The sequence below is a fragment of the Protopterus annectens genome, chromosome 5.part1, assembly GCF_019279795.1.
Source record: "Protopterus annectens isolate FY-2018-M chromosome 5.part1, PAN1.0, whole genome shotgun sequence".
Classification (NCBI taxonomy): Eukaryota; Metazoa; Chordata; order Ceratodontiformes; family Protopteridae; genus Protopterus; species Protopterus annectens.
The window spans coordinates 649,049,164-649,075,305 of NC_056736.1; the positions used below are offsets into that span (position 1 = coordinate 649,049,164).

At 42.4% G+C, this 26,142-nt stretch overlaps 1 protein-coding gene across 1 annotated transcript in view; it reads right to left on the reverse strand.

Annotated features, from left to right (window-relative positions):
• PAN3 (poly(A) specific ribonuclease subunit PAN3) overlaps positions 1-26,142 on the reverse strand; it is a 2,193,201-nt gene that overhangs the window by 1,706,190 nt on the left and 460,869 nt on the right. The window contains exon 4 of the mRNA XM_044073269.1: positions 14,947-15,017. Coding sequence (XP_043929204.1) covers positions 14,947-15,017 — 71 coding nt within the window. The remainder of the gene's footprint in view (positions 1-14,946; positions 15,018-26,142) is intronic.

Below are 26,142 nucleotides of genomic sequence, written 5' to 3' on the forward strand. Positions count from 1 at the left end.
CTGGATGAAGGTAGTCCTTGAAGGCTGTCAGTGCATTCTGTACAGCTAGCATTTCTTTTTGATTGATATGAAGGTGCATTTAATTTGGGCTCCATTTGCCCTGAATGCACTTCCCTGCCAGATGAGCCCCCCATACATAGCCTGATGCATCTGTAGTTAGGGTTTGGGCGGCAGGGGGTGGTGTGAATGGCAGTCCCTTGTTTTGGTGGCAGGTCTCTGCCCACCATAGGAACTCTAGGCGCAGGAGAGGTATGATAGGAATCACTGTTTCCAGGCTGTGACAATGCTGACTCCATAAACTTTTTAAGTACCACTGAATTTTCCTCATATGCAGCCTTGCATATGGAATTAGAAGAATGCAGGAGGTCATGAACCCCAAGGCTTGCAGTATTTGCCTTGCAGATAGCAGGGTGGTTTTTGTGGCCACCTGTTTGAAGTAAGTCACCAAATGAATTTGCTTTCCTGGCGTAAGGAAAGCCATCTTGGCAGTTGTATTCAAGCTTGCACCCAGGAATGTAATTTTTTCAGAGGGTACCACTCGAGATTTCTTTTCATTTATGGTGTACCCTAGAGAGGTTAGAACTCTTTTTACATTCGCCAAATGTTTTAGAAGAATGTCCTTGTTTTCTGCCTAAATTAGACAATCGTTCAGGTATGGATATATTTGAATATTTCTTTGCCTGCAAAATGCAATTACTGGAGCCAGGCACTTTGTGAATACCCTGGGCGCAGTAGACAAGCCAAAGGGCAGTGCAGAGAACTGATAATGCATGCAGCCTGCTTTGAAGCGTAGGCACCTTCTGCAAGATTCCCTGATTGGGATATGCAGGTAAGCCTCTTTTAAATCTAGAGTTGCCAACCAGGCATCCTTGCCTAGCATAGGAAGTAACTGGTGAAGAGTCAGCATCTTAAATTTTGGAATGTCCAGAAAGGTGTTTAGAGTAGACAGGTCCAGAATTGGACACCATGATGTCTTTTCTGGGTACCAGGAAAAGTCTGGAATAGAAACCTTGTCCCTTTTCCTTTTCTGGTACTAGTTGAATAGCCCCCATGTTTAGGAGGGAAAGTACTTGTTTCTGAGCCTCTGCCCACTGATTTGGGGGCAGGTCTGGCCACCCGTTTGGAGTTGGCAGCATGTGGAAATGAAATCTGTATCCCTGGGACACTATATTTAAAACCCATTTGTCCTGGTTTATGTTGCCGGTTGCTTGAATGAAGAGCCAGCTTTCCACCCAAAGGGGCGGCTAAGAGGCAAGTGCTTGGTAATTTTAAAGGGAAGTCATTGAGACTGTTTACCATAGGGTGGGTGCCTTGTTGTTTCCAGATTCTGAAGTGGAAGCACCCCATTGCTTAGTTCTAAAAGTCCCTTGGGACTGAAACCTGGTGCTTTTGGAATGTCTGGGTTTGGCTGGAGTGGCCCTGGAAGGAGCTGGAAAGGACCAGTTCTTAGTAGGCCAGTGCCTACTAAATCTAGGAGGTTGTACTTGTATGAAATCTTTCACAGTTTGCATAGATTTAGCTTTATCTTCCATCTTTTTTTAGAACTTCTTCAGCCTTATTGCCAAATAGGCGGTCCTGCTGTAAAGGAGCATACAAAAGTTTTGCTTTAACATGATCAGGCAGAGACTGCTCCTTAACCCAAGCATGCCTTCTAAGCACAGACTCAGTAACAGCAGCCCTGCAAGAGGCCTCTAAAGAATCAAAACCACATTGCAAAATATGTTTGCCAACTTGTTCAGCTGAATGCAATAAATCCTGTACATCTTTATTCTCCACACAGTCAGAAATCAACATAATTTTCTGTTTAAGTAGTCCCATGATATGCTGTTGATATTTTAGCATATGGAATTGACAGTTTAAAGCCCTGATTGCTAAGGTTGCAGAAGTATAAACCTTTTTACCCCATCTATCCAGCACCCTGGAGTCTCCATCAGAAGAGGTAGGATTTTTAGCAGTAGAAGCCTTAATGCCCTTGGGCCCCTGAGAAATGGTTTCAGGGTCCGCAACAGGATTCTTGAAAAGGAATTTGTGGGACTCAGGAACCCTGTAGTACCTGTCTGGTTTGCTAGGGGCTGGAGGCAAGGAATCATGGGCCATACTGGATTCAGAAAACACATCATCAACAATGTCTAGTACAGGTGGTATAGCCAAAGGCCTATGCTGAGGAAGAAGAAGGAAATCCCTAAGCCTCTTTTTAGATTCAGAGAAATCCTGACTTTCCCAGTGGAGATGCTCCCTTAAGATATGTAAAGTTTCCCCAAAAGAGAAATTCTCAGGCGGAGAGGCAGAGGGAATGGAATCCTCTGCATCAGAGTCCTCATAAGTAGGTATGGACAAATCCAGATCATTAGAAGAGTCAGAAAAAACAGAGTCCTGTTCAGAAGATTTATAGTCAAGTTCAATCTTAGGCGGCTTAAAGGGGTGGGGGGGGTTGACTACCCCTGATTAGAGTAATTAAATCTTAAGTCATTTTGGTCATTTGTTTTTTTTAGGCATTGGAGCCTGAACATGTGGCCTGGGCATCAGTTTTTTAGACATAGATCAGGATTTAGGCCTTAGTACTGAAGTTGGAGTCGGTTTAATATGCAAGTCTGTAGGCCTGAATACACCCTCAGAAGCCGGTGCCTGCTCAGCGGCTCCGGACACATCCAAGGTAGAGACATCCGCGGGTTCCATATGTGAAGCATCTCGTGGCATACTGGACTACAAATGGGTCTCAGTAGAGGCCTGTGAATCAGAAGTAGCGGGTATCAGGGGCTGCGAAAGCACCTCACTGAGTACCGGTGAACTGGTGACTGGCTTAGGGGAAGCACTGTCGGCTGTTTGGGACCTCAACGGCCTATCTCTGTCTTTTTCTTTGCATTTTTTCAGTATTCCGGTAGTCGGATGGCTAACCATCGTCATTTCTGAATAATTAAACCTAGACCTGAAATATTTAGAGGCAAAAATGTACCAATGACGGATAGTGCGCTGATTAAATAATGCACAAAACTGACAGCAAGGTACGTCATGGTCGGGGCCTAGGCAAGGAATACAGTACAAATGAAAATCCTAATGAGGTATTTGCTTCCCACAAGTAATGCAATTATTAACTTTTACTGACATCGGTAAAGAACAAAAAAAAGCTTCCCCAATGGGGTACTTTGCTTTTAGTTGAAGACTTCCGTTCTGAAACTCAAAAACGAAAATTTCATGAGTCGGCCGACCGGCACTTGTGAACTGCTTCTGTTTCAGGCACTGCGCGGTAAGAAAGACTGAAGTAATGGCGTCGGCGGCATGTTTTATACCCCTGACGACCTGACGTCATGGAAGAAGGGACAGCAACAGACGCAGGACCCAAGACTTTTTTAATCAGGCCGACTGAGGGCAACCTGTCAGCAGATTACCCAAATGTAATGACTGCAACAGTGAAACATGATGAACATCTGAAATATGTAAACCACACACAGGAAAACACAAAGAGAATCTGAAATCTTTTAGGACTAACTAGAAAGCATTTCGAATTTCGGAATCTTGATTTGAAGGTTTAGAAAAGAAAGGTCTAGGGCAGGTCACCAAATTTCTTCTTTAGCACTAAAAAGATTCTTGAATAAAATCCCTTCACTTTTGGATATGAGGGAAGATGTTCTATAACCCAGAGAGAGCATCTAATCCAGTATTAGGTGGAACAGGGAGGTCTGATTGGGTGGATGTAGAGGGATCCCTTGAAAGGGAAGAAAGGAATCCCACTGCCAACTGTAACCTCTTTGAATGATTCTCAGAACTCAAGAGAATTTGCAATTATGTGATACCAAAGAGGAAATGAGGGTCTAGACTCTGGGAAAGTTTTACAGAATTGGCAAGAGTTCTGAGGGGGGGGCATAATTTGTTAAACTTTGTTAAGAAGAGTAAAAAAATTTGGGCAACCCCCAGAATTAACTTCCCCTTTGATAAAACTTCTAGGGACCTCAGCAGAGACAGGACCGAATATCATTACTGCAGCCAGGACAGGAAGTACAGTTCTGTACACTTACCATAAATGAAGATGTTCGAGTGTATTCACTGTTGCAGTCATTACATTTGGGTTATCTGCTAGCAGGTAGCCCTTAGTTGGCCTGATTAACAAAGTCTTGGGTCCTGCGTCGGTTGCTGTCCCTTCTTCAATGGCGTCAGGTCGTCAGGGGTATAAAACATGCAGCCGACGTCATTAGATCGTTTTTTCTTGCCCCAGATGTCAGGTGCCCCCCTAATGGGAAGCAATTAAATATAAAAGTACAAAGATATAGCTCCAACAAAAAAGCAAATACACCAAAAAGGCTTTTAAGCATAGTAAAGGAAAGTAGAGGTATAGCCAAAAGAAGTTAGGGGGCTGGAGGGAGGGTAACCAGGACTGCAACAGTGAATACACTCGAACATCTACATTTATGGTAAGTGTACACAACTGTACTATGTTCTTCGTGTTTCACTGTTAGAGTCATTACATTTGGATATATTCTCAAAGCTATGGTTGGGAGGAGGAATTTAAATAGCGTTAGGACCAGCTATAAGGACCTGCAAGACTGCAGTGGCAAAGCCAGCTCTGGATTTAGAGAAAATTGGCAAATGATAATGCTTGGTGAAAGTATGTACAGAACTCCAGGTAGCAGCTTCTAGGATGTCCCTGGTAGGGACGCCTCTGAGAAAGAATGCAGAGGTAGATGCAGCCCTGGTGGAGTGAGGCCTGATTCCCCTCAGGGATAGGTTTTCCATGGTGCTTATAGCAGAAATGAATGCAATGGCTTATCCATTTAGAAATGGTTTGCTTTGAAATAGCCTTCCCCTCTGCCCCTGCAGCAAATGCCACCAGCAGTTGTTCAGATTTCCTTTGAGGTTTAGTCCTGTCCAAGTAGAATCTAAGTTGTCTGTGCACATCTAAGGAATGCAGTATCCATTCCCCTTTACTGGGATTGATAATGGACTGAATAAGAGCCACACTGGATACCACCTTGGGCATGACGGACAGATGGGGTCTGAGGGACACACTGTCCACATGAAAGATGATGAAAGGCTCCACTGCCATAAGGGTCTGTAATTCAGATACCCTTCTAGCTGAAGTGGTTGCTGAAAGGAAACCTGTTTACCAAGAAATAAATTTTAAGTCTGCAGTAGCAGCTGACTCGAAAGGAGGTAGAGTGACTTTCTCCAAGACAAAGTTAAGGTCCCAGGCTGGGGTTGGAGCTCTCCTGAGTGGTCTCAAATTTTTGGCCCCTCTGAGGAACTGCTTGAGCAGTGGATGAGAGAAGAGAGGAGGTTCTATGTTATAATGAGCTGAAATGGCTGATGCGTGTATTTTAATGGAGGAAAAAGACAGGCCCTTGTGAAGCATCTCAGTTAAGTATTGTAAAATCTGTGGTAAATTGGGCACTGCTGTGCTCAACCCTTGAGATTAGTTCCAGGCACAGAATCATTTCCATTTATCAGCATAATATTTTCTAGTACTAGGCCTCCTTGCCTCTAAAATGATATCCACCACATGTTTGCTGAGGGATGGTAAAGGAGAGATTAAGTAATTAGCCAGGCTGCAAGGTTCAGTGTTAAAAGCTGAGTGTGCAGAATCTGGTTCTCATGCTGAGACAGCAGGAAAGGAGTCTGAGGCAGGTGCCATGGAGATAACTGTGACACACTGCGCAGGAGGGGGTACCAGTGTTGGCACGGCCAGTCTGGAGCATTTAAAATGATCCTTGGTTTGTCCTGCTTGATTTTTAGTAGTACTCTGCAGAGCAGAGGCAGAGGGGGAAGGCATAGACTGATAGGTTTTTCCAGCTGAAGGACAGAGCATCCACTTTCCAGGCTTGTTTGTGGGGAGTCCTTGTGCAAAATTTATCCAATTGGTAGTTCTGGGGAGAGGCAAACAGGTCTAGATATGGGCTCCCCCAATTTGCTTGTCAACATGTTCAAAATCCTTGGTTCCACAGTTTCCACTCGTGTGGGTCCATGAGGTTTCTGCTTAGTCCGTCTGCCAGTGTATTTAATTTTCCTGGCAGAAATTGAGCTTGTAGGAGCACTTGGTAGCTCAAGGCTGTGTTCTACAATGCCATGGCTAGTCTGCAGAGGGGGTAAGAATGTGTACCTCCCTGCTTGTTTATGTACCACATAACAGTGGTGTTGTCCTTCTTTACCATTAGTTGTCCTGGAAGAATGTGGTCATTGAAGGCAGTCAGATCATCCTGTACAGCTAACATTCTTTTTGAATGATATGCAGGTGCATTTGACTTGAGTTCCATTTGCCCTGAATGCACTTCCCTGCCAGATGAGCCCCCCATGCATAGTCTGATGAGTCTGTTAGGGTTTGGACGGCAGGGGGTGGTGTGAAAGGTAGTCCCTTGTTTTGGTGGCAGGCCTCTGCCCACCAAAGGAACTCTAGGCGTAGGCAAGGTATGATAGGAATCATTGTTTCTAGGTCTTGAGAATGTTGACACCATAGGCTTTTTAGATACCACTTTAGTTTCCTCATATGCAGTCTTGCATATGGAATTAGAAGAATGCAGAAGGCCATGAACCCCAAGGCTTGCAGTATTTGTCTTGCAGATAGCAGGGTTTTTGTGGCCACTTGTTTGAAGTAGGTTGTCAAATGGATTTGTTTCATTGGCGTGAGGTAAGCCATTTGGGAAGGTGTATTCAAGCTTGCTCCCAGGAATATAATTTGTTGACAGGGTACCAGGTGTGATTTCTTTTCATTTATGGTGTACCCCAGACAAGTCAGAACCCTCTGTACAAAGGCCAGATGATACAAAAGTATGTCCTAGCTTTCTGCCGGAATTAGACAATCATCCAGTTATGGGTGTATTTGAATATTTCTTTGCCTGCAAAAAGCAATAACTGGAGCTAGGCACTTTGCGAATACCCAGGGCGCAGTAGATAAGCCAAACGGCAGTGCAGAGAACTGATAGTGCGTGTAGCCTGTTTTGAAGCGTAGGTATCTTCTGCAAGATTCCGTGATTGAGATGTGCAGGTATGCTTCTTTTAAATCTAGTGTTGCCAACCAGGCATCTTTGCCTAGCATAGGAAGTAACTGTTGAAGAGTCAGCATCTTGAATTTTGGAATCTCCAAAAAGGTGTTTAGAGTAGACAGGTCCAGGACAGGACACCATGAATTGTCTTTTCTGGGTACCAGGAAATGTCTTGCGTAGAAACATTGTCCCTTTTCCTCTTCTGGTACCAGTTGAATAGTCCCCATGCTTAAGAGAGAAAGTACTTGTTTTTGGGCCTCTGCCCACTGACTTGGGGGTAGGTCTGGCCACCCGCTTGGTGTTGGCAACGTCTGAATGTGAAATCTGTATCCCTGGGACACTATATGTAAAACCTATTTGTCCTTGGTAATGAGTTCCCAATTCTTTGCATTTAGAGCAATCTTTCCCCCAAAGGGGCAGTCAATTGATAAGTGCATGGAAATTTTAAAAGGAAGTAATTGAGACAGTTTAACATGGGGGGGGGGGGAGTCTTATTATTCCCAGATTTGGAAGTGAAGGACCTCCACTGCTTAGTTCTGTGTGTCCCCTGGGATGGAAACCTGGGGTTTTTGCTATGTTTGGGTTTGACTTGAGAAGACTTGGAAGGGGCTGGAAAGGACCAATTCTTAGAGGGCCAGTGCCTACTAAATCTAGGAGGCTGAACTTGTAAAGAGCCTTTAATGGTTTGTATAGCTTTAGCTTTCATCTTTTTAAGAACTTCCACAGCCTTGTTGCCAAACAGGCGGTCCTGATTTAAAGGCGCATCCAACAATTTAGCTTTAACATGATCAGGCAAAGATTGCTTCTTAATCCAAGCATGCCTTCTGAGCACATACCCAATAACAGCAGCCCTGAAAGAGACCTCTAAAGAATCAAAACCACATTGCAAAGTATGTTTTCCAACTTGTTCAGCAGAATGCATTAAATCCTGCAATTCTTTATTTTCCACACAGTCAGGAATCAACATGATTTTCTGTTTAAGCAGTCCAATAACATGTTGCTGATACTTTAACATATGAAACTGTCAGTTTAAAGTCCTAATGGCCAAGGTTACAGAAGTGTAAACCGTCTTACCCCATCTATCCAGCACCCTGGAGTCTCTATCAGAAGGGCTAGGATTTTCAGCAGTAGAAGCCTTAATGTCCTTGGTCCCCTGTGAAACAGTCTGTGGATCTGCAATAGGATTCTTAGGTTCATAGGTAAGTACTAGGCTATCTGCCCATGGGCATTTATAAGCCTAGCCACAGAGTGATGGCTTTCGTCTCCCCATTAGATTAGTAACCTGGGCCTCTGTCAACAGGGCTCCTAAAGTGATCCCAGGGAAGAACTTACGATTACCCATCCACTCATCAAGATTTCTTAACTTGTGGGACTCAGGGACCATGTAGTATCTGTCAGGTTTTCTGGGAGCAGGAGGCAGGGAATCACGGGCCAAACTAGATTCCGAAAAAGCATCAACAACAATGTCGAGTACAGGAGGAATAGCTAAAGGCCTATGCTGAGGTAGGAGAAGGAAATCCCTAAGCCTCTTTTTTGAATCAGAAAAATCCCGTCTTTCCCAGTGGAAATGCTCCCTTAGAGTATGTAAGGTTTCCTCAAAAGAAAAATCCTCAGGAGGGAAGCAGAGGAAATGGAGTCCTCTACATCAGAATCTTCATAAGTAGATAAGGGCAAATCCAGATCATCAGAAGAATCAGTAAAAAACAGAATCCTGATCAGAAGATTCATAATCAACTTCAGTCCTAGGCCTCTTGGGGGGAGGGGGGCTGGCTATCCCTGATTAGAGTTATTAGATCTTCAGCCATTCTTAGAATTTGTTTTTTAGGCATAGAGGCCTGAGCATGTGGCCTGGGCGTCGTCTTTTTTAGGCATGGATCGTGATTTAGGCCTAAATAAAGAAGGAGGCATCTGTTTAATATGCAGGTCCGTAGGTCTGAATACACCCTCAAAAGCCAGTGCCTGCACAGCGGCTCCGGACCCATCCAAGGTACAGACATCCGCAGGTTCCATAGATGAAGCATGTCGCGGCATACAGGACTCCGAATGGGTCTCAGCAGAAGCCTGCGAGTCAGAAGTAGCGGGTATCAGGGGCTGCGAAAGTGCCTCATTGAGTAATGGCTAACTGGTGACTGGCTTAGGAGAAGCGTCGTCGCCAGTTTTGGATCTTGGCGGCCTGTCTCTGTCTTTACCTTTGTGTTTTTTCGGCATCACGGTAGTCGGATGGCTAACCAACGACATTTCTGGATAATTAAACTGAGAACTGAAATATTTAGAAGTGAAAATATACCAACGACGAACAGTGTGCTGATTAAATAAAGCACAAAACCGACAGCAAGGTACGTCGTGGTCAGGGCCTAAGCAAGGAATACAGTACGAATGAAAATCTTTATGTGGCATTTGCTTTCCACAAGTAATGCAATTATTAACTTTTACTGACATCGGTAAGGAGCAAGAAAAAGTTTCCCCAATGAGGTACTTAGCTTTAGTTGAAGACTTCGGTTCTGAAACTCAGAAACGAAAATTTCAGAAGTCGGCCGACTGGCACTTGCAAACTGCTTCTGCTTCAGGCACAGCACAGCAAGAAACACTGATGTAATGACGTCGGCTGCATGTTTTATACCCCTGACGACCTGACACCATGGAAGAAGGGACAGCAACCGACGCAGGACCCAAGACTTTGTTAATCAGGCCGATGCAGGGCTACCTGCAAGCAGATAACCCAAATGTAATGACTGCAACAGTGAAACACGAAGAACATTTAAAAATCTCTGCTTGATATCCTTTGGCAAATTCTGAGAATGTATCCAGACAAATACTCTCATTACATGCCTAGTGGCAGCTGCTCTAAATACAGCATCAGCAGTATCATAAGCATATTTTAATGAATGGTTAGCAACCGGAGACACAGAAGATATGAAGGATTTAGAGATGCTATAGTTTCTGATAAAGGAAAGCCAGCAATCAACATTCTCACATCAAAGGAAGGCAGCAGAAAATCAGATGCAAGCCTGACAATTTACTTTTCTGAAGGTCAAGGTGGACAATGTATACACTTTCTTTCCAAAACTATCAAGAAATGTTCCCAGTTTGTTAGAAGGAATTTGACATTCTGGGTCAGCTTATACAGTTTAACTTTCATGGAGCAGAAGACTATCAGAGAAACTGCTCGCTGCAAAGAAATCTTCTAAAGCAGACAACAAAGGAGTAAAAGATGCAGGATGAGGTGAAAAAAAACACCCATAACAATCCATGGCGTCTCTGTAGAGATTCTGGGAATTCATTATGCTCCCAGTGGAAAAAAATCACTTATTCTGGCAACAGTATCATTAAAATACATCTCTTGTATAAGGAAATGTGTAGAAAAATTTCACCAGAGTCATATTCCCCATACTGAAGGAGAGGAAAACTAAGAAAACCATTCCCAGTCTAAATCCTGTTACTCAAACTGGGAATCAGTATGAGACAGAGAGAGAAAGGGGAACATTTGGTACTTTTAAAAGTAATAGAACAGAGGATCAGCATTTAAAGACAGAAAGGCTGCAAATAATCCCCTGGTAAAGCCTACTTAATCTTCTCCATAAATTGTAGACATCCATTCTCTGAGCATGAAGCTCCTCAGAGTGCTTTAGTAAAGGAGGATTTCACGTTCATTTCCCAGATGCCAACAAGGGTGGTTCCCCTTTACCAAAATAGCATAAATGAACAAGTGTAGAGGACATGCCTACCATTTGTTCTATGTGTTTTTATGAAGAGCTACACAAGAAAGAGAGAGACAGAGAGAAAGGCAAGAGGTCTGAGGACCAACCGATGGCCACTTCAGAGTTACCTATCAGTAGCTGAGGCAAACAGGAAACTGGACTGAATAACAAAGACTCTTGAATAACGTTTTGCTGCTTGCAGTTTACAGAGAGACCCAAAGGTTTACTAGGAACCAGATCCATGTCCAAGCCGTGAAAAAAGTCTTGCAGGCAAATAGCAGAATCTAGAAGAGTTGGTTCTGCTATTTGCCTGCAAGACTTCTTTCACGGCTTGCAGGCAAATAGCAGAACCCAGAAGAGTTGGTTGTAGCTCTTAATTAAAAAAAAATAGTTTCAGCTGCAAAATTATTTAGTGACAACCACCAAATTAATTACCCCCAGCCCTTCATAACACATATTTTGCCTTAGAAAAATGAAATAAACATAGGAAATCCCCAAACAGACCCCAAATCAGTTGTCAGCTGAAAAAGTAGCCTGAAAAGCAGATAGTGGAGCTTAAAAGTGTCTGTTAAAGAACAATGACAAAAATAACTGAGGTACACTTTTAATGACAAATCTCAAAACCAGCAGTCCAAGTACTTGTGACTAAAATCTGAAGTAATTGGCAAGCTATTTTTCACAAAAAGTAAATATTTTCAAGGGATTCTCCTTGGAGAACCATAGCTAAAAACTCAAAAAGTTTGATGAATTTTTTTGTTAGTGTCAACTACTAAAATTCACGTCAACTATCTTCCATGAGACAGTGAATGGAAATCACTTGCTTTTATGTGAAAGGTAGTCCCCACAGGGTACTTATCTGCCCAGCCTTGAAGGAGCACTAGCCTGGCCTGGTCAATCTCCTAAAGCCTGCAGGGAAGCATATTCTTTGGCGGCAAAAAAGTTATGAAACTTTGGCACCCTACCCTCTGATATCCTCCTGCTTCCTTTATGGAGGTGGAGGCTACTGAATGTGGAAAGTGCCCTGAAGCTATGGAAGATGACCAGCTGATCTGATCCTTGGTAGGATGTTCCAAATAGCCTAGGCTACTGCATCAGTAATCTAATAATGACCATGGATTGCTACAGAATTTTTCAGCTGTGAAGTTTTCTTGACTTTGTAAGGAATCAGAAGTGAGTAGCCAAAAGACAGATGAGTTTTGACAACTTTTTTAAGAAATGATTATTCTAAGAAAGTGAAGTAGCATACAGTTTATTACTGCATCAATGTGCCACTGGCACTCTTTACATTCAATAACAAATAATCAATGAATATTGGCACAAAACTACTCCTCATTCTTGTCCTTCTACTCATCTGAATGGAATGTAGTACATGCCTGTCGTGGAAACTGTATATATCTAATTTAAAAATATACATTTCTACAGAAACTTTAACAAATTATTACACAATGTTTGTATGCTGCAAATTCTACTATATTTTGCCAATAGTGCATTAATGTCAATTCTGCACTTTTTTTTTCATTTTGGAGCTTTTCTCCCCAGGCCTCCGCTGAAAAAGGACAGGTGTCCAGCCAGATTTTTCCCAGTAAACAAATGTAAAATAAATAAATAATACAATTAATTTGTTATTGTTTCATCATTTTATCAAGACCAAATTTTTGTGACCTCAAAGATTTTAGCTCACCTGGCTTGTCTGTCAACAAAACAAATTAATTCATAAATACATACATACATGAAAGAGAACTGGCAAACACTGTTCCTGTGTTTCTTGTTTGGGTGTTATTTAATTGAACTTACAGCTTCAAGATGTTGCATGACAGTCATTACAGCACTGTGTGATATACCTAAAACACATTTGCAATACTTCAACCCCAGAATTAATTTGGTTGGACTGTTAGGACCCAAAGTGCTATAGAGGAGTTTCACTGTATTATACTTCCAGCAATATTTGTACCAACAATCCAGACAAAGGGCAGGGAATAATGAAACTGCTGAAACACCACGTGACAGACAATAGCCTTTGTACTGAAGAAATCCACAGCAAGTGCTTGCACATTTTTTGCCCACAATTTGCCTTCGCACATGGAAAGGCTTTCAGAAATAGCGGAAGTAGGTGCTTCTTACAAAGAAGGTAAAAGTGCAAATCAACATGCCGGGGGGCTTCACAGTCTAATACATAAAAGGAGAACTAGAAATCATGAAACTTGGCAATGTTGCATCTTTCTGATACGCAACAGACAGGCAAAACTCATTGAGGATGTATGAAACAGTTTTAAAATACAGTTTCTACCTACAGTTAAGAAACTGCCATCTTATGTTACAGATGTGTTTGATTTGTTGGACAAAACTGGTAACATAAAATGGGAACAAGATATGTACTTCCTTGTAATAGATGTTGTTAGTCTGTATACCAACATTAAACACCATGATGGAATACAAGCTATAAAATATTTAGGTGAGAATCCAGTAGTTGAATAAGTTGTTGATTTAATTATGGTATGTCTAAATAATAACATATTTGAATTTAATGGAAATCTTTACAAACAGTTACAAGGAACAGCTATGGGGGCACCTTTTGCTCCAAGTTATGCAAATATTTTTATGGGTTATTTTGAAAATACATATATATACATATATATATATATATATATATATATACACACACTAATCAATTTTTTATTAAGTATGTATGTAAATATTTTCGATTTATTGACGATTTAATATTTATTTGCAAAGGAGGGGAAGATCAAATCAATAACTTTATGGATGAAATACAGAAGAATAATATTGGAGTGAGATTTGATGGTTTACAAATGAGTAATGAAGTAAATTATTTAGATGTAGTGTTAAGTATGTACATATATTAGTACCAGCATACATAGAAAGTTTAAAGAAACTAATTCTATTTTGCATGGTGAAAGTTATCATCCTCCCCATACTATTAAATCTATACCATATACTGAATTTGTCAGGATTAAGAGGTTATGTAGCAATCCAGCTGTAGTAAAAACAGAACTAAATGAGAGTTATAATAAGTTTTGTTTGAGGGGCTATCATGAAGTAGACCTAAGAGAGAATTTAAATAAAGTTTTGAATAGAAAATCTAGAAATAGGAATGGTGCTAATAGAAATAATGACAGTGAATGTATATATTTGGCTTCCACCTACTCTATATTGTTTGAAAAAGTTTTGGAACAAGTTAAACATAGTTGGAGAGTGGTTAAAAGGGAGGTTGAGTTCTTACAATATAAAAAAATGTGCTTCTCCTTTAGAAGGGGGAGAAGCATTAAGGATTTTATAGTCCATAGTAAGTTTGATATGCCAAAAATGACAGTTGGTAAGCCAATTGATATACAGGGAACACAAGCATGTGGTAAATGTAGTGTATGTAAATATACAATCAAAGAATTTACCAATATTAACTGAGTTAAATTTCAAACTAATGGAACTTTTAATTGCAGAACTGAGAGGGTTATATATGGTCTCAAGTGTTCTTGCAATAAATTTTATGTAGGAGAAACTAAAAGACAGTTCTGCAGAGTAAAGGAGCACATTAGAGATATTAAAAATAATACACAGACTAGCCCCATAGCAATACATTTTAATAAATATCACAATGGTAACCCGGAGGGGTTACTAGTTACAGTGTTAGTATAAAAAGATATGTATATATGAACGAACAGCAAATAAAATGCTTATTAAGGAAAAACGAGGCTTTTATGATTTTGAAATTTAATACAATGAGCCCTATTGGGCTAAATTATGAATGTACATGGAAAAGTTTTTTGTAATGATTTACAGTATGTTAATAAGTTATTAATGCACTTTAGGCTTTTATAATAATTTTTTTTATTTAATTGGTTAATTGAATACGTGGGTGTGACAAACACTATAAAATGATGTTAGCATGACTGATTATAGTATACTCTGTTAAAGGCGAATGTGGCCGAGGCGCTAGAGAAGATTGATTTTGTGGAAGAAAATTGAATTTGCATTGTACTTTTTATAATAAATTATTTTAGCACTACATTGGGATTGACCTGCAGTTTGTGGTATACAACAAAAGTTTTAAAATACAGTTTAGGATTTTGTTCACAAAAAAAAAAAAAAAAATTCCACAAAACAGAAATTATTAAAACACCACCACACAAGCAGAGACATTAGCAAATGCTGCACTGTTCTTATAACACCACAGCATTAACAAACAGCACTTTTGTTAATGAAACTCAACATTTCTGTTTATTTAACTGACTGGAAATGTAAGTAGGCCTAAAAAAACATACTTTTCTTCGATGAGATATATTCAGGCACGAAAAGTCACTGAAAATTGAAGATGCAGGTGAACTAAGGGAATCTGGAAGACAGAAAAAAAAAAGAATTAGTTAAAAATAGAAATGTCAGCTTTGTTTTACATCTGCTAAAAACCAACTAATCTCACTTTGTTATTCCAAGTGAATTCTGTATTTAAAAAATGTATTTATCTGTACAGTCAGCAATCAAAACAGTAGTTGTAGCTAACCTAGAATAGTGACAGTGCTGGATTTTTCATGGCAAAATAGTGCCATATAATACCTTACTGGCAGAATACCAAGTGAGAAAGCAGAGAAGACTGACTGCTATATAGTCAAGCATTTTGGTCTTAAAGTATCCACACCCTGATTTTCCAGAATGCCTCCTACACACACACACACACACACACACACACACACAGACAGACAGACACACACACACACACACAGACAGACACACACAGACACCTGGGTAATAAAATACAGCTAATTCAGAAAGATCTTCACTGTCTAAAACGGAAGATCGGATGTAGCTACCATACATGGGAATCACACAGGATGGAGTCCAAAAAGCCACACAAAAGCAAAAAAACAAAAAGGAAAAAAATATCCAAGATGCTAATGAAGCACTTTTGCGATCTATTAGGGTTAACATTAACTCATACTTAGTTTCCCTTCTCAGATATTGTACGGATGATGGTCTCCACAGAGTTACCAAAATGTGTCTTCAAGGTCACTTTTCACAAGGAAGATAAAAGCGCAAATCAACATGCGGGGGATGACACAGACTAAAACAACCTAAACTGGCAGCAGCCAGCTGACTGCATGAATCACTGTTAAGACTGACCAGTGCTTGATACAATGCCAAGTATGGGAAAAAAAGTTATGTACTCACCATAACGTTCCATTTGAGTTGTTCATCTCGCCTTCATTCTTACAAATGGATTCAGAGGTGATTCTCGGCTCCGAGTCGGCCAACTACAAAGCTCGAGGTTTTCAGACAGCTCAAGGCCAAGACCCTATCCCATGATGCACCTAGAGTTACCTCCGATCTTGTTTGCTGTGTCTAACAAAACCATATGCCATTCTATCACTTTTTTAGGGAAAAAACATAAAGACTGAGCAACCATGATAACATTAGTATCTCGGTCCACGAAAAAACCTTGGAGGGGGTAGGAGGGTGGAAAGTAAGAATGAAGGTGAGATGAACAACTCACATGGAACATTATGTTGAGTACATAACTTCCTTATGTGAAGTTGTTCTATCTCGCCGTTCATTCTTACAGATGGGTAGCGTCCCAAGCACCATATTTCTCGGGTGGCTCACAGGCGTATTTTTTTCTGGACAGTAGAAGCAAAGAAGGCTCTGTCCCTGGAGGCCCTATCAACTTTGTAATGAGTGATAAAGGTATGAGGCCTTGACCAAGTGGCTGCTGCACAAATGTTGTCTATAGGAAGCCTAGCAGAAAAAGCAGATGATGTGGACACTGCTCTGGTAGAATGAGCCTTAATTTTGTGTTGTAAATGTAAATTGGCAGCTGAATAAGTGAAAGGTATGCAATCAGATAACCAATTAGATAGTTTTGTTTTTGCCACTGGCATACCTTTCCTAGAATCTGAAAAGGAAACAAAAAGTTGTTCTGATCTTCTGAACTCTTTGGTTCTATCCAGGTAAAATCTGAGCTATGAACATCAAGTTTGTGCAGCATATACTCTAAGTTGTTGGTGAGTTTGGGGAAAGACAGGCAAATTAATGACTTGGTTAAGGTTAGCTTCAGTACAAACTTTAGGTAAGAATGAAGGATTTGTTCACAGCGACACTCTGTCAGCATGAAAAACCAAATACGGAGGTTTTATGAACAAGGCCTGTAGTTCTGACACTCTACAAGCAGACATGATGGCTACTAAAAAGATCGTCTTCCAAACAAAAATTTCAAATTAAATGAGGAAGCTGGCTCAAAAGGTGGAAGAATAATGCGTGAAAGCATAAAAATTAAGTTCCATGGGGTATAAGGGGATTTCATTTGTGGTCTGAGGTGGAAGGTCCCTTTGAGGAAGCCTTTGGGTAGCTTGTGTGACATTATGTTCAATCCTTCAATGCCAAGATGAAAATTAGAGATGGCGGCAAGCTGTACCCAAATTGTAGCTGCTGCCGCTCCTTTGTTGAAAAGCATAGTCAAAAATTCTAATATAGAGGAAATGGGGGCTTGGTAGAGATCAGTGTTATTCTGAGAAGCCTTCCTAGTGGAGGATTTATGAGAAGATATTAAAGTATACTGCGTTTCATTTGAGAGGTTATGGAACCTGCCTATGTTGGGAATTGGAGCAGCCAAGCTGTCAATTTTAGGGAATGAAGGGAGGGATGAAGAGCCCCCGACGAATGCATCAGAAGGTTCCAGAATCCAAGGCTCTTCCAACAGATGAAGTCGAAGGAAGGGGAACCAAATCTGACAAGGCCAATGAGGGGCTATTAAAATGATGGTTCTTCCCAGGGCTTTTGCTTTCTGTAGTACTTTGGGTATCGGGAATTGGTGGGAATGCATAGAGGAGACCCAGAGGCCAATCATGTATGAGTGCGTCCCTTGGGGAATCTTCCGGAGGGGGAATCAGGGCAAAGTAGCTTCTGCATTTTGTCTTCATATGGGACGTAAAAAGATTGCAGCAAGGCTGGCTCCCATCTGCAGAACATTCTCTCCGCTCTCTTTTTTGAGGGACCACTCATGAGGCAACAAAATTGCCCTGCTCAGTTTGTCTGCAATCAAGTTGGATTTCCCCGAGATGTGCGTTGCCATCAGAAAGCGCTGGGTGGATGTAGCCCACTGCCATACTCTTAGGGCTTCTCGACAAAGGGGATAGGACCCGGTTCCTCCTTGTTTGTTCAAGTACCAGACCAATGAGATGTTGTCCGTCTGAATCTCAATTGTCCCCAAAGGGAGAGAGTCCTAAAAGTACAGCAACCCCAAGAGTACCGCTCTCATCTATAGGACATTCATATGCAGATGTCTCGCTTGATTGATCCATGTGCCTTGGGCTGTTCTTCCCTGAAAATGGGGCCCACCCATCCCATCAGGGAAGCATCTGTGGTCACTGTGGCCAATGGTGAGGGTAGGATAAAAGGACAACCTATTGTTACTTGAAGAGAGGTCAACCACCACCGAAGACCCATTTTGCATGTGTTTGTTACAGTTAAGAGATGAAACATTGGGAGCTCTTGATAAGACCATCTTGTGAACAGCAGCCATTGTAGAATCCGCATGTCCATGCGACCCAACGGAATCGCTATTATTGCAGCTGCCATCATCCCTAACAATTTTAGCACTTCTGATGCTGGAGCCTTTGTCTCTGGATATGATGTTTTGGATTTGCTGATGAAATAGTAATATCCTTTCTGATGGCAGTTTTAAAGTGGTGGTGTCCAATTCTGCTCTGATAAAAACAATATGTTGCGATGGTGACAAGGCAGATTTTTCTGAATTTATGGTGATACCCAGTTGATTGCAAAGAGAAAGAGTGTTTCCCCGGCTTGCATTAGCTGATGCCTGGTAGTGGCAGTGAGGAGCCAATCGTCTAAGTACAGAAACACCTGGAATCTCAAACGCCTCAGGTGTGCCGTGACCACTGCCATACATTTGGTGAACACTCTGAGGGCTGTAGTGAGACCAAAGGGCAGGGCTCGAAACTGGTAATGATTGGCTCCCAGCCAGAAACGCAGATGATCCCTGGATGGTCTGGCCATTTTATATGGTAGTACGCATCCTGGAGATCTATCGAGCACATCCAATTCTCTTTCCCTAAGAAGGGAAGTATCGACTGAAGAGTGACCATCCGGAACTTCTCTTTCTTGACAGATCTGTTTAGTCTGCTGAGGTCCAAAATAGGTCTCCAGTCCCCTGTCTGTTTTGGAACTAAAAAGAATCTTGAGTAAGTTCCGGATCCTGTCTGGTCTGCTGGGACTGGCTGGATGACTCTTTCTTAGCAATGTTTGGAGCTTTACTGTTGCTTGTTCCTTAACTGGGTGGAACGTCTGGAATTTTTGTTGTCCATGGAGGGGGGATGGCGAAGGGAATGAAACATCCTCTGGAAACTATACTTTGTACCCAATTGTCGTCTGTTATTTTAAGCCAGGCATCTGGATACAAAGATAAGTGATCCCCAACTGCCTCCGGAGTAGGACAGTCAGGCCTCCTTTCAGGAGCGCTGGTAGAGCTTCTCAAAGAACTGGTCTCTATCGCCCTGGTTTTGCGGACACCTTATGCCGCGAAGGTGGCATCTTCCGTTATTGCCCCCTCCTCTGCCCCTGGAGGGGGGTTCACCACATGTGCCCAGAAAGGCTCTTTGGGCTTTTCAGAACCACATCTTTCCTCCCTTTTGACCCTTGGGGTAGGGTCTAGTAGGGGAGGAAAAACGGACTCCGATGGCAGACAGAGTCTTTCCTTCCTACTCACACCTGGTCAAAGTTTCCTTAACTTTGGGCCCGAAAAGGGACGAGCTATCAAAAGGGGTGTTGACAAAGGATGACTTAAATGGCTCCACAAAGGAACATAAGCGCATCCAGGAATGTCTCCGAAGAGCAATTCCTGTACCCGCTGCCCTACTCGTTCCATCAGCTGCATATGAGATGAGATGCATGGACAAGTTCACTATGGAATTAAGGGTACCAAACTGAGAGGCAACTTTGTCTGAAACTCCTGCAACTACCGTACCCTGAAGAGTATCTCCAAGCTCTTTTAGGAGGTCTCTTTGCAGTCTTGTGAAATGTGTAAGACAGTTCAGTGAATGCATGGCAAAAGTCGCTGAACTGCACATGCACTTCCCGTATCTATCCATGATCCTAGAGTCTTTGTTAGGAGGATGAATAGAGGAAGAAGTTTCTGACATCTCCTTCTTGGTGGCTGCCGCCACCAGCACCATGGCATCAACCGGCACTCCCTTAGTGAGAAAAGATTTATCCTGAGGGGCAGAAATAAATTTATTGGGCCTCCTAGGGACAGGCTCCATGGTGTCCGGAGAGTCCCATGTCCTTCGTGAGACCAGCTCCATGAGCTAATCGAAGGGCAGAGACACCCAAGAGTTGGAGGGTTGAGACCCAAAAGCCTTCAGGAGAACAGACTCATCTTCAGAAGGGTTGGTGGGCTTCCAACCACCCCTCTGCTTAAGGATTTCTAATGTATCAGAAAATTATATCTCTTCAGAGGGGGACCGTGGGGACCCTTCTGATTTATCTAAGTCGGTGTCAGATGTGAGAGACTCCTGTGGGGAGTCTAGGTGCTTCCTCTTGCAAACTCTCTTCCTGGGAACCTCATCAGTGGGAATTTCTGGTGAGGTTTCGGAACAGCAGGGGCCACTCAGTGGGGCTTCCTGAGGCTCAGGGTCTCTATGCTTCAAAGGGATCTGTGAGGCAGAAGTGGACACAGGCGCTTTTGGGGAGGAGGTAGTTGGTCATGAAGTTGTGGATGCCCTGGGGGACATTACTCTCCTCATGGCTTCAAAGGCACCTCTGCTCCAATGAGAAGGAACTGCTGGATCCAAAGAAACAATAGATCCCCTCAGCACCGGAACAGTGGGCTCCAAACCAGAGGAGCCAAACTCATCCGAGCAGAGGCCCGGAGAGGCAAAGTCGGAACAGACAGATCGGTCTGACTATCCTACCTGGACTCGACCGGAAAATGTCGGCTACTAGACTCATCAATGGGCGCCGAGGAAGTCTGAGTAAACGGAACAGATGGCACTGGAACAGGCATCGGCTCCAAAGGCTCCACAATCATGAGATCCAACTCCTCCGGCTCCGATGGACCGGTATGGCTCAGAGGAGGAAAAGAAGTCAATGACATAACAGTTTTCGGTTCCGATAAAAATTTAGCAAACGCCAGTGCCTGTAGCAGCTTCTGCACCACATGATCCATATCCAACTTGGATAGATTAATCGAAGATCAAGATGAATGTATAGAGGGTGGTACCGACTGGAGAATAGGAGATTTTAGTTCTTCGGAGACCAGTTCCAGGACTGGGACCGGCTCTGAAAAGACAGGACGATTGGCTCCGAAGGCTGTGGAGCTGACGTCGACAGTTTCTTGGATTTTGTCAAATAAGATGAAGAAGCCTTAGAAGACTTGGGAGACTGGTTAGATTTATCCTGGTCGCTCAAAGCTTCCTGAAAAGAAAATTTCACAAGTCCTCTATCAATGAGTTTTCTTTTTCTCTCATGTAGTACTCTGATAGAAAAAGAATGGCAAATGGAGCAGCTCTCTTGCAAGTGCAAGGCTCCCAAACAATAAACACAATTTATGTGACTGTCACGGACATCTTTTGTCATTTGGACATTTTTTAAACCCAGACTTGGGATGTTTGTCTTTTTCTTGTCAGCCATGTTAAATGCTACAGTACCAAAAATATCTAGCAGCACACCAACAGACTGTAGTATCAAAGAAGAATGCACACACAAAAACTTTAGCAATCTTAAACTACAGAAATTAGCCCTTAAACAAATGGGCTGAATAGGTATAAATGTAATCTAACTATAACTATCTAAACACACACACACAAAGTCTAACATTTATAGAAGCTTATTAAATCTTAAAAAGCTACAAAACTATGCTAATATTTTTATAAAGGCACACCAAAGAAGGGAAAGGGAATACTAAAGGCCTGTAAAAAATGAAGGCCAAAGGGAGTAAGAAAACTATCAAATATTAAGCTATTAAAGATCTAAAGTTATAACTATCAATAACTATTACTAACTATGAATACGCAAGACAAAATTTAGAAATTTTTTGGAAAAAAAAGCTATACTGACCCGAGTTGTGCTAGGAAACCTCTGATCTGTTGCAGCGGCAAACTAGATTTGAGGTAACTCTAGGTGCATCATGGGATAGGGACTTGGCCTCAAGCTGATAATCTCGCGCTTTGTAGTAGGCAGACTCAGAGCAGAGGATCGGCGGCAAACCCGTCAGTAAGAATGAACGGCAAGATAGAACAACTTCACATCAAGTGTTTCAAATAACTCAGTTCTCCAAGATATGTAGCACTTAAAACTGGAAAGCAATAAATTAGCCATACTAATGACAGTTTTTCAAAGGAATACATCACAACTGATTCCTTCAGTGGCAAAATGGGTAAAACACTGGCTAGAAAGAGGACAAAGAAAGAAGTAAAAAGAAAATGAGGCAATTATCGTGACAAATGCATGATACCCAAATTCTTGAACATCTGCATTTGGATGAAGTATGTAATATCCAAATAAGGAAAATGTAGTTTGAGCCTGTCTTTGCCAAGGTACAGTGATTCCAGAGTTGATTAAACTGGGGTGGGGGGTGAGATACAAAGCCCTATACATGAAAAGGGGTGCTACCTATTGCACACACACAGACACACAAAATCACAGAAAAAAAAAGTGTCAATAGCATTTTTTCAATCAGCACAGTCTTCAAACAAATGTATTTTAAGCTCCTGGCCTACAGTCAGTGGGACTCCACTCTGATACAAGGGCAGCCACAAATGGTGTGCCAAAGGGGACAGTATGAAGACTGGTTATACGTAATTAAACAACAGTACAGAATATCTTGAAACAAAAGTATGAAAAACAGTTTAGTTTGGAGGGTGAAGGCCATGAGTAGATAAGGTGCATCCTGTAGTCCTGGGTTTGATTCCCTCACCTACAAACTCTGCTATTCTGAGGAGGTTATTTAACTAGACAGTGATCCTGGTCACCACTGAAAGGGACACTTGTGCCAAGTGGACTTTACTAGTTAAAAGCAAACATTGTAAGTTAAATTCAATACATGTGCATCTTTTACGGGGTAAGCAATTAGAGGAGTAGTAGTAAAACTACACAATGAAAATAGACCTCAAAGCAGACAAAGACCAGCACATGAGCAAGCAACATAACAAGACATTTAGGAAAGCTGGGTAGAAACAGCAATGGTTGTGCAGTGGCGTCCAGAGTACAAAAAGTACAGTTGTGTACACTTACCATAAATGTAGATGTTTGAGCGTATTCACTGTTGCAGTCATTACATTTGGGTTATCTGCTTGCAGGTAGACCTCAGCCAAACTGATTATTAAAGTCTTGGGTCCTGCATCGGTTGCTGTCTCTTCTTCCATGATGTTAGGTAGTCAGGGGTATAAAGCATGCAGCCAATGCAATTACATCAGTTTTTCTTGCCACAGATGTCAGGTGCCCCCATAATGGGAAGCAACTGTATACAAGGTTACACCTCCAACAAAAAGCAAATACACCAAAAAGCTTAAATACAGTAAACAGAAACAGAGGTATAGCCAATAGAAGTCAGGGAGCTGGAGGGAGTGTAACCAGGACTGTAACAGTGACTACAATCGAACATCTACATTTATGGTAAGTGTACACAACTGTACTATGTTCTTCGTGTTTCACTGTTGCAGTCATTACATTTGAGTAGATTCCCAAAGCTAAGGAAGGGAGGAGGCAATTAGAGAGCATTAGGACCAGCTATTAGGCCCTGCAAGACTGCAGTGGCAAAACCAGCTCTGGATTTAGAAAATATAGGAAGTGGTAGTGCTTGGTGAAGGTATGAACAGAACTCCAGGTAGCAGCTTCTAGAATGTCCCTGGTAGGAACACCGCTGAGAAAGGCTGTGGAATAGATGCAACCCTGGTGGAATGTGACCTTATCCCCTGTGGGGTAGGTTTTCCATGGTGCTTATAGCAGAAATTAATGCGATGGCCTACCCACTTAGTAATGGTTTGCTTTGAAATGGCCTTCCCCTCTGCTCCTGCAACAAAGGCAACTAGCAACTGTTCAGTTTTCTTAAGGGGCTTAGTCCTGTCCAAATAAAATCTAAGTTGTCTATGCAGGTCCAAAGTGTAGTATTCGTTCTCCTTTGTTCTGTGGATTAGAAAATAAGGTTGGCAAATGAATGGACTGATTAAGGGCCACACTGGATACCACCTTGGGCATAAAGGAAGGATTGGTCCTAAGGGACACCCTGCCTGCATGGAAGATGATAAAGGGCTCCACTGCCATGAGGGCCTGTAATTCAGACACTCTTTTAGCTGAAGTGATGGCTAGAAGGAAGGCTGTTTTCCAAGAAAGGAATTTCAACTCAGCTGGCTCAAAAGGAGGTTGAGTGAGCTTTTCCAATACAAAGTTAAGGTCCCAGGCTGGAGTAGGGGCTCTCCTGGGTGGTCTTAACTGTATGGCCCCTCTAAGGAATTGCTTCAGCAGGGGGTGAGAGAAGAGGGGTGGCTCAGTATTATAATGTGATGAAATAGCTGAGGCATGAATTTTAATAGAAGAGAAGGAAAGGCCCTTGTGAAGCATCTCTGTTAAGTACTGAAGAATATGCAGCAAGCTGGGCATTGCTGTGCCCATCCCCTCAGTTTGGCTCCAGGAAGAATATCTTTTCCACTTTTCAGCATAGGATTTTCTAGTACTAGGCCTCCTTGCCTCCAGAATGACATCTAGCACTTGCTTACTGAGGGATGGTATTGGAGAGCTCAGGTAATTAGCCTGGCTGCAAGGTTCAGGGTTTGAAGCTGGGGGTGCAGAATCTGGCCCTCCTGCTGGGACAGCAGGGAAGGGGTCTGAGGCAGATGCCATGGTTCCAGCAGTGACATACTGCGCAAGAGGGGGTACCAGTGTTGACGTGGCCAGTCTACTGCAATGCGTAGCGTCCTTGGTTTGCCCTGTTTGATCTTTAGTAGAACTTTTGAGAGGAGAGGCAGAGGGGGAAAGGCAAACTGAGAGGCTTTCCCAGGTGAAGAACACGGCATCCACTTTCCAAGCTTGTCTGTGGGGAGTCCTTGTGCAGAATTTGTCCAATTGGTAGTTCTAAGGGGAGGCAAACAGGTCTATCTCTGGGCTCCCCCATTTGTTTCTCAAAATATTGAATATCTTTGGTTCCAGTTTCCACTCGTGTGGGTCGATGACATTTCTGCTTAGGTCGTCTGCTAGTGAACTTAGCTTGCCTGGCAGGAATTGAGCTTGTAAGGTGCACTTGGTAGCTCAAGGCTGTGTTCCACAGAGCCATGGCTAGTCTGCAGAGAGGGTATGAGTGGGTTCCCCCATGCTTGTTTATGTACCACATCACAGTGGTGTTGTCTGTCTTTACCAATAATTGTCCTGGAAGAATGTGGTCCTTGAAGGCTGTCAGGCATTTCTGTACAGCTAACATTTCTTTTTGATTGATCTGCAGGTGCATTTGACTTGGTTTCCATTTGCCCTGAATGCACTGCCCTGCCAAGTGAGCCCCCCTATGCATAGTCTAATGCGTCTGTTGTTAGGGTTTGGGCAGTAGGGGGTAGAGGGAATGGCAGTCTTTTGTTGTGGTAGCAGGCCTCTGCCCACCAAAGGAACTCTGTCTTTATACAAGGAATGATAGGAATCCTTTGTTTCCAGGTCCTGAGAATGTTGACACCATAGGCTTTTTAGATAACATTGTAGTTTCCTCATATGCAGTCTTGCATATGGAATTAATAGGATGCAAAAGGCCATGAACCCCAGGGCTTGTAGTATTTTCCTTGCAGATAGCTGGGTCTTTGTGGCCAGCAGTTTGATGTAGGCTGTCAAATAAATTTGTTTCTTTGGCTTGAGGTAGGCCATCTGGGAAGTTGTGTTCAAGCTTGCTCCCAGGAATACAATTTGTTGGCAGGGTACTAAGTGAGATTTCTTTTCATTTATGGTGTACCCCAGTGAGGTTGGCAGTTTATTTACAAATGCCAGATGATTTTATAGTATGTTCTGGCTTTCTGCCTGAATTAGACAACTGCCCAGGTATGGGTATATTTGAATATTTCTTTGCCTGCAGAATGCAAGGACTGGAGTTAGGCACTTTGTGAATACCCTGGGCGCAGTAGATAAGCCATAGGGCAGTGCAGAGAACTGCCGGTGCACGTAGCCTGCTCTGAAGTATAGGTATTTTCTGCAAGATTCCCTTATTGGGATGTGCCAGTAAGCTTCCTTTAAGTAGTGCCAACCAGGCATTTTTGCCTAGCATGGGAAGCAGCTGATGAAGAGTTAGCATTTTGAATTTTGGGATTCCCAAAAAGGTGTTTAAGATAGACAGGTCCAAGATAGGACATCAGGAGTTGTCTTTTCTGGGTACCAGGAAAAGTCTTGAGTAAAAACCTTGTCCCCATTCCTCTGCTGGGACAGGTTGAATAGCCCTGACACTTAGAAGAGAGATAACCTGCTGTTGAGCCTCTGCCCACTGATTT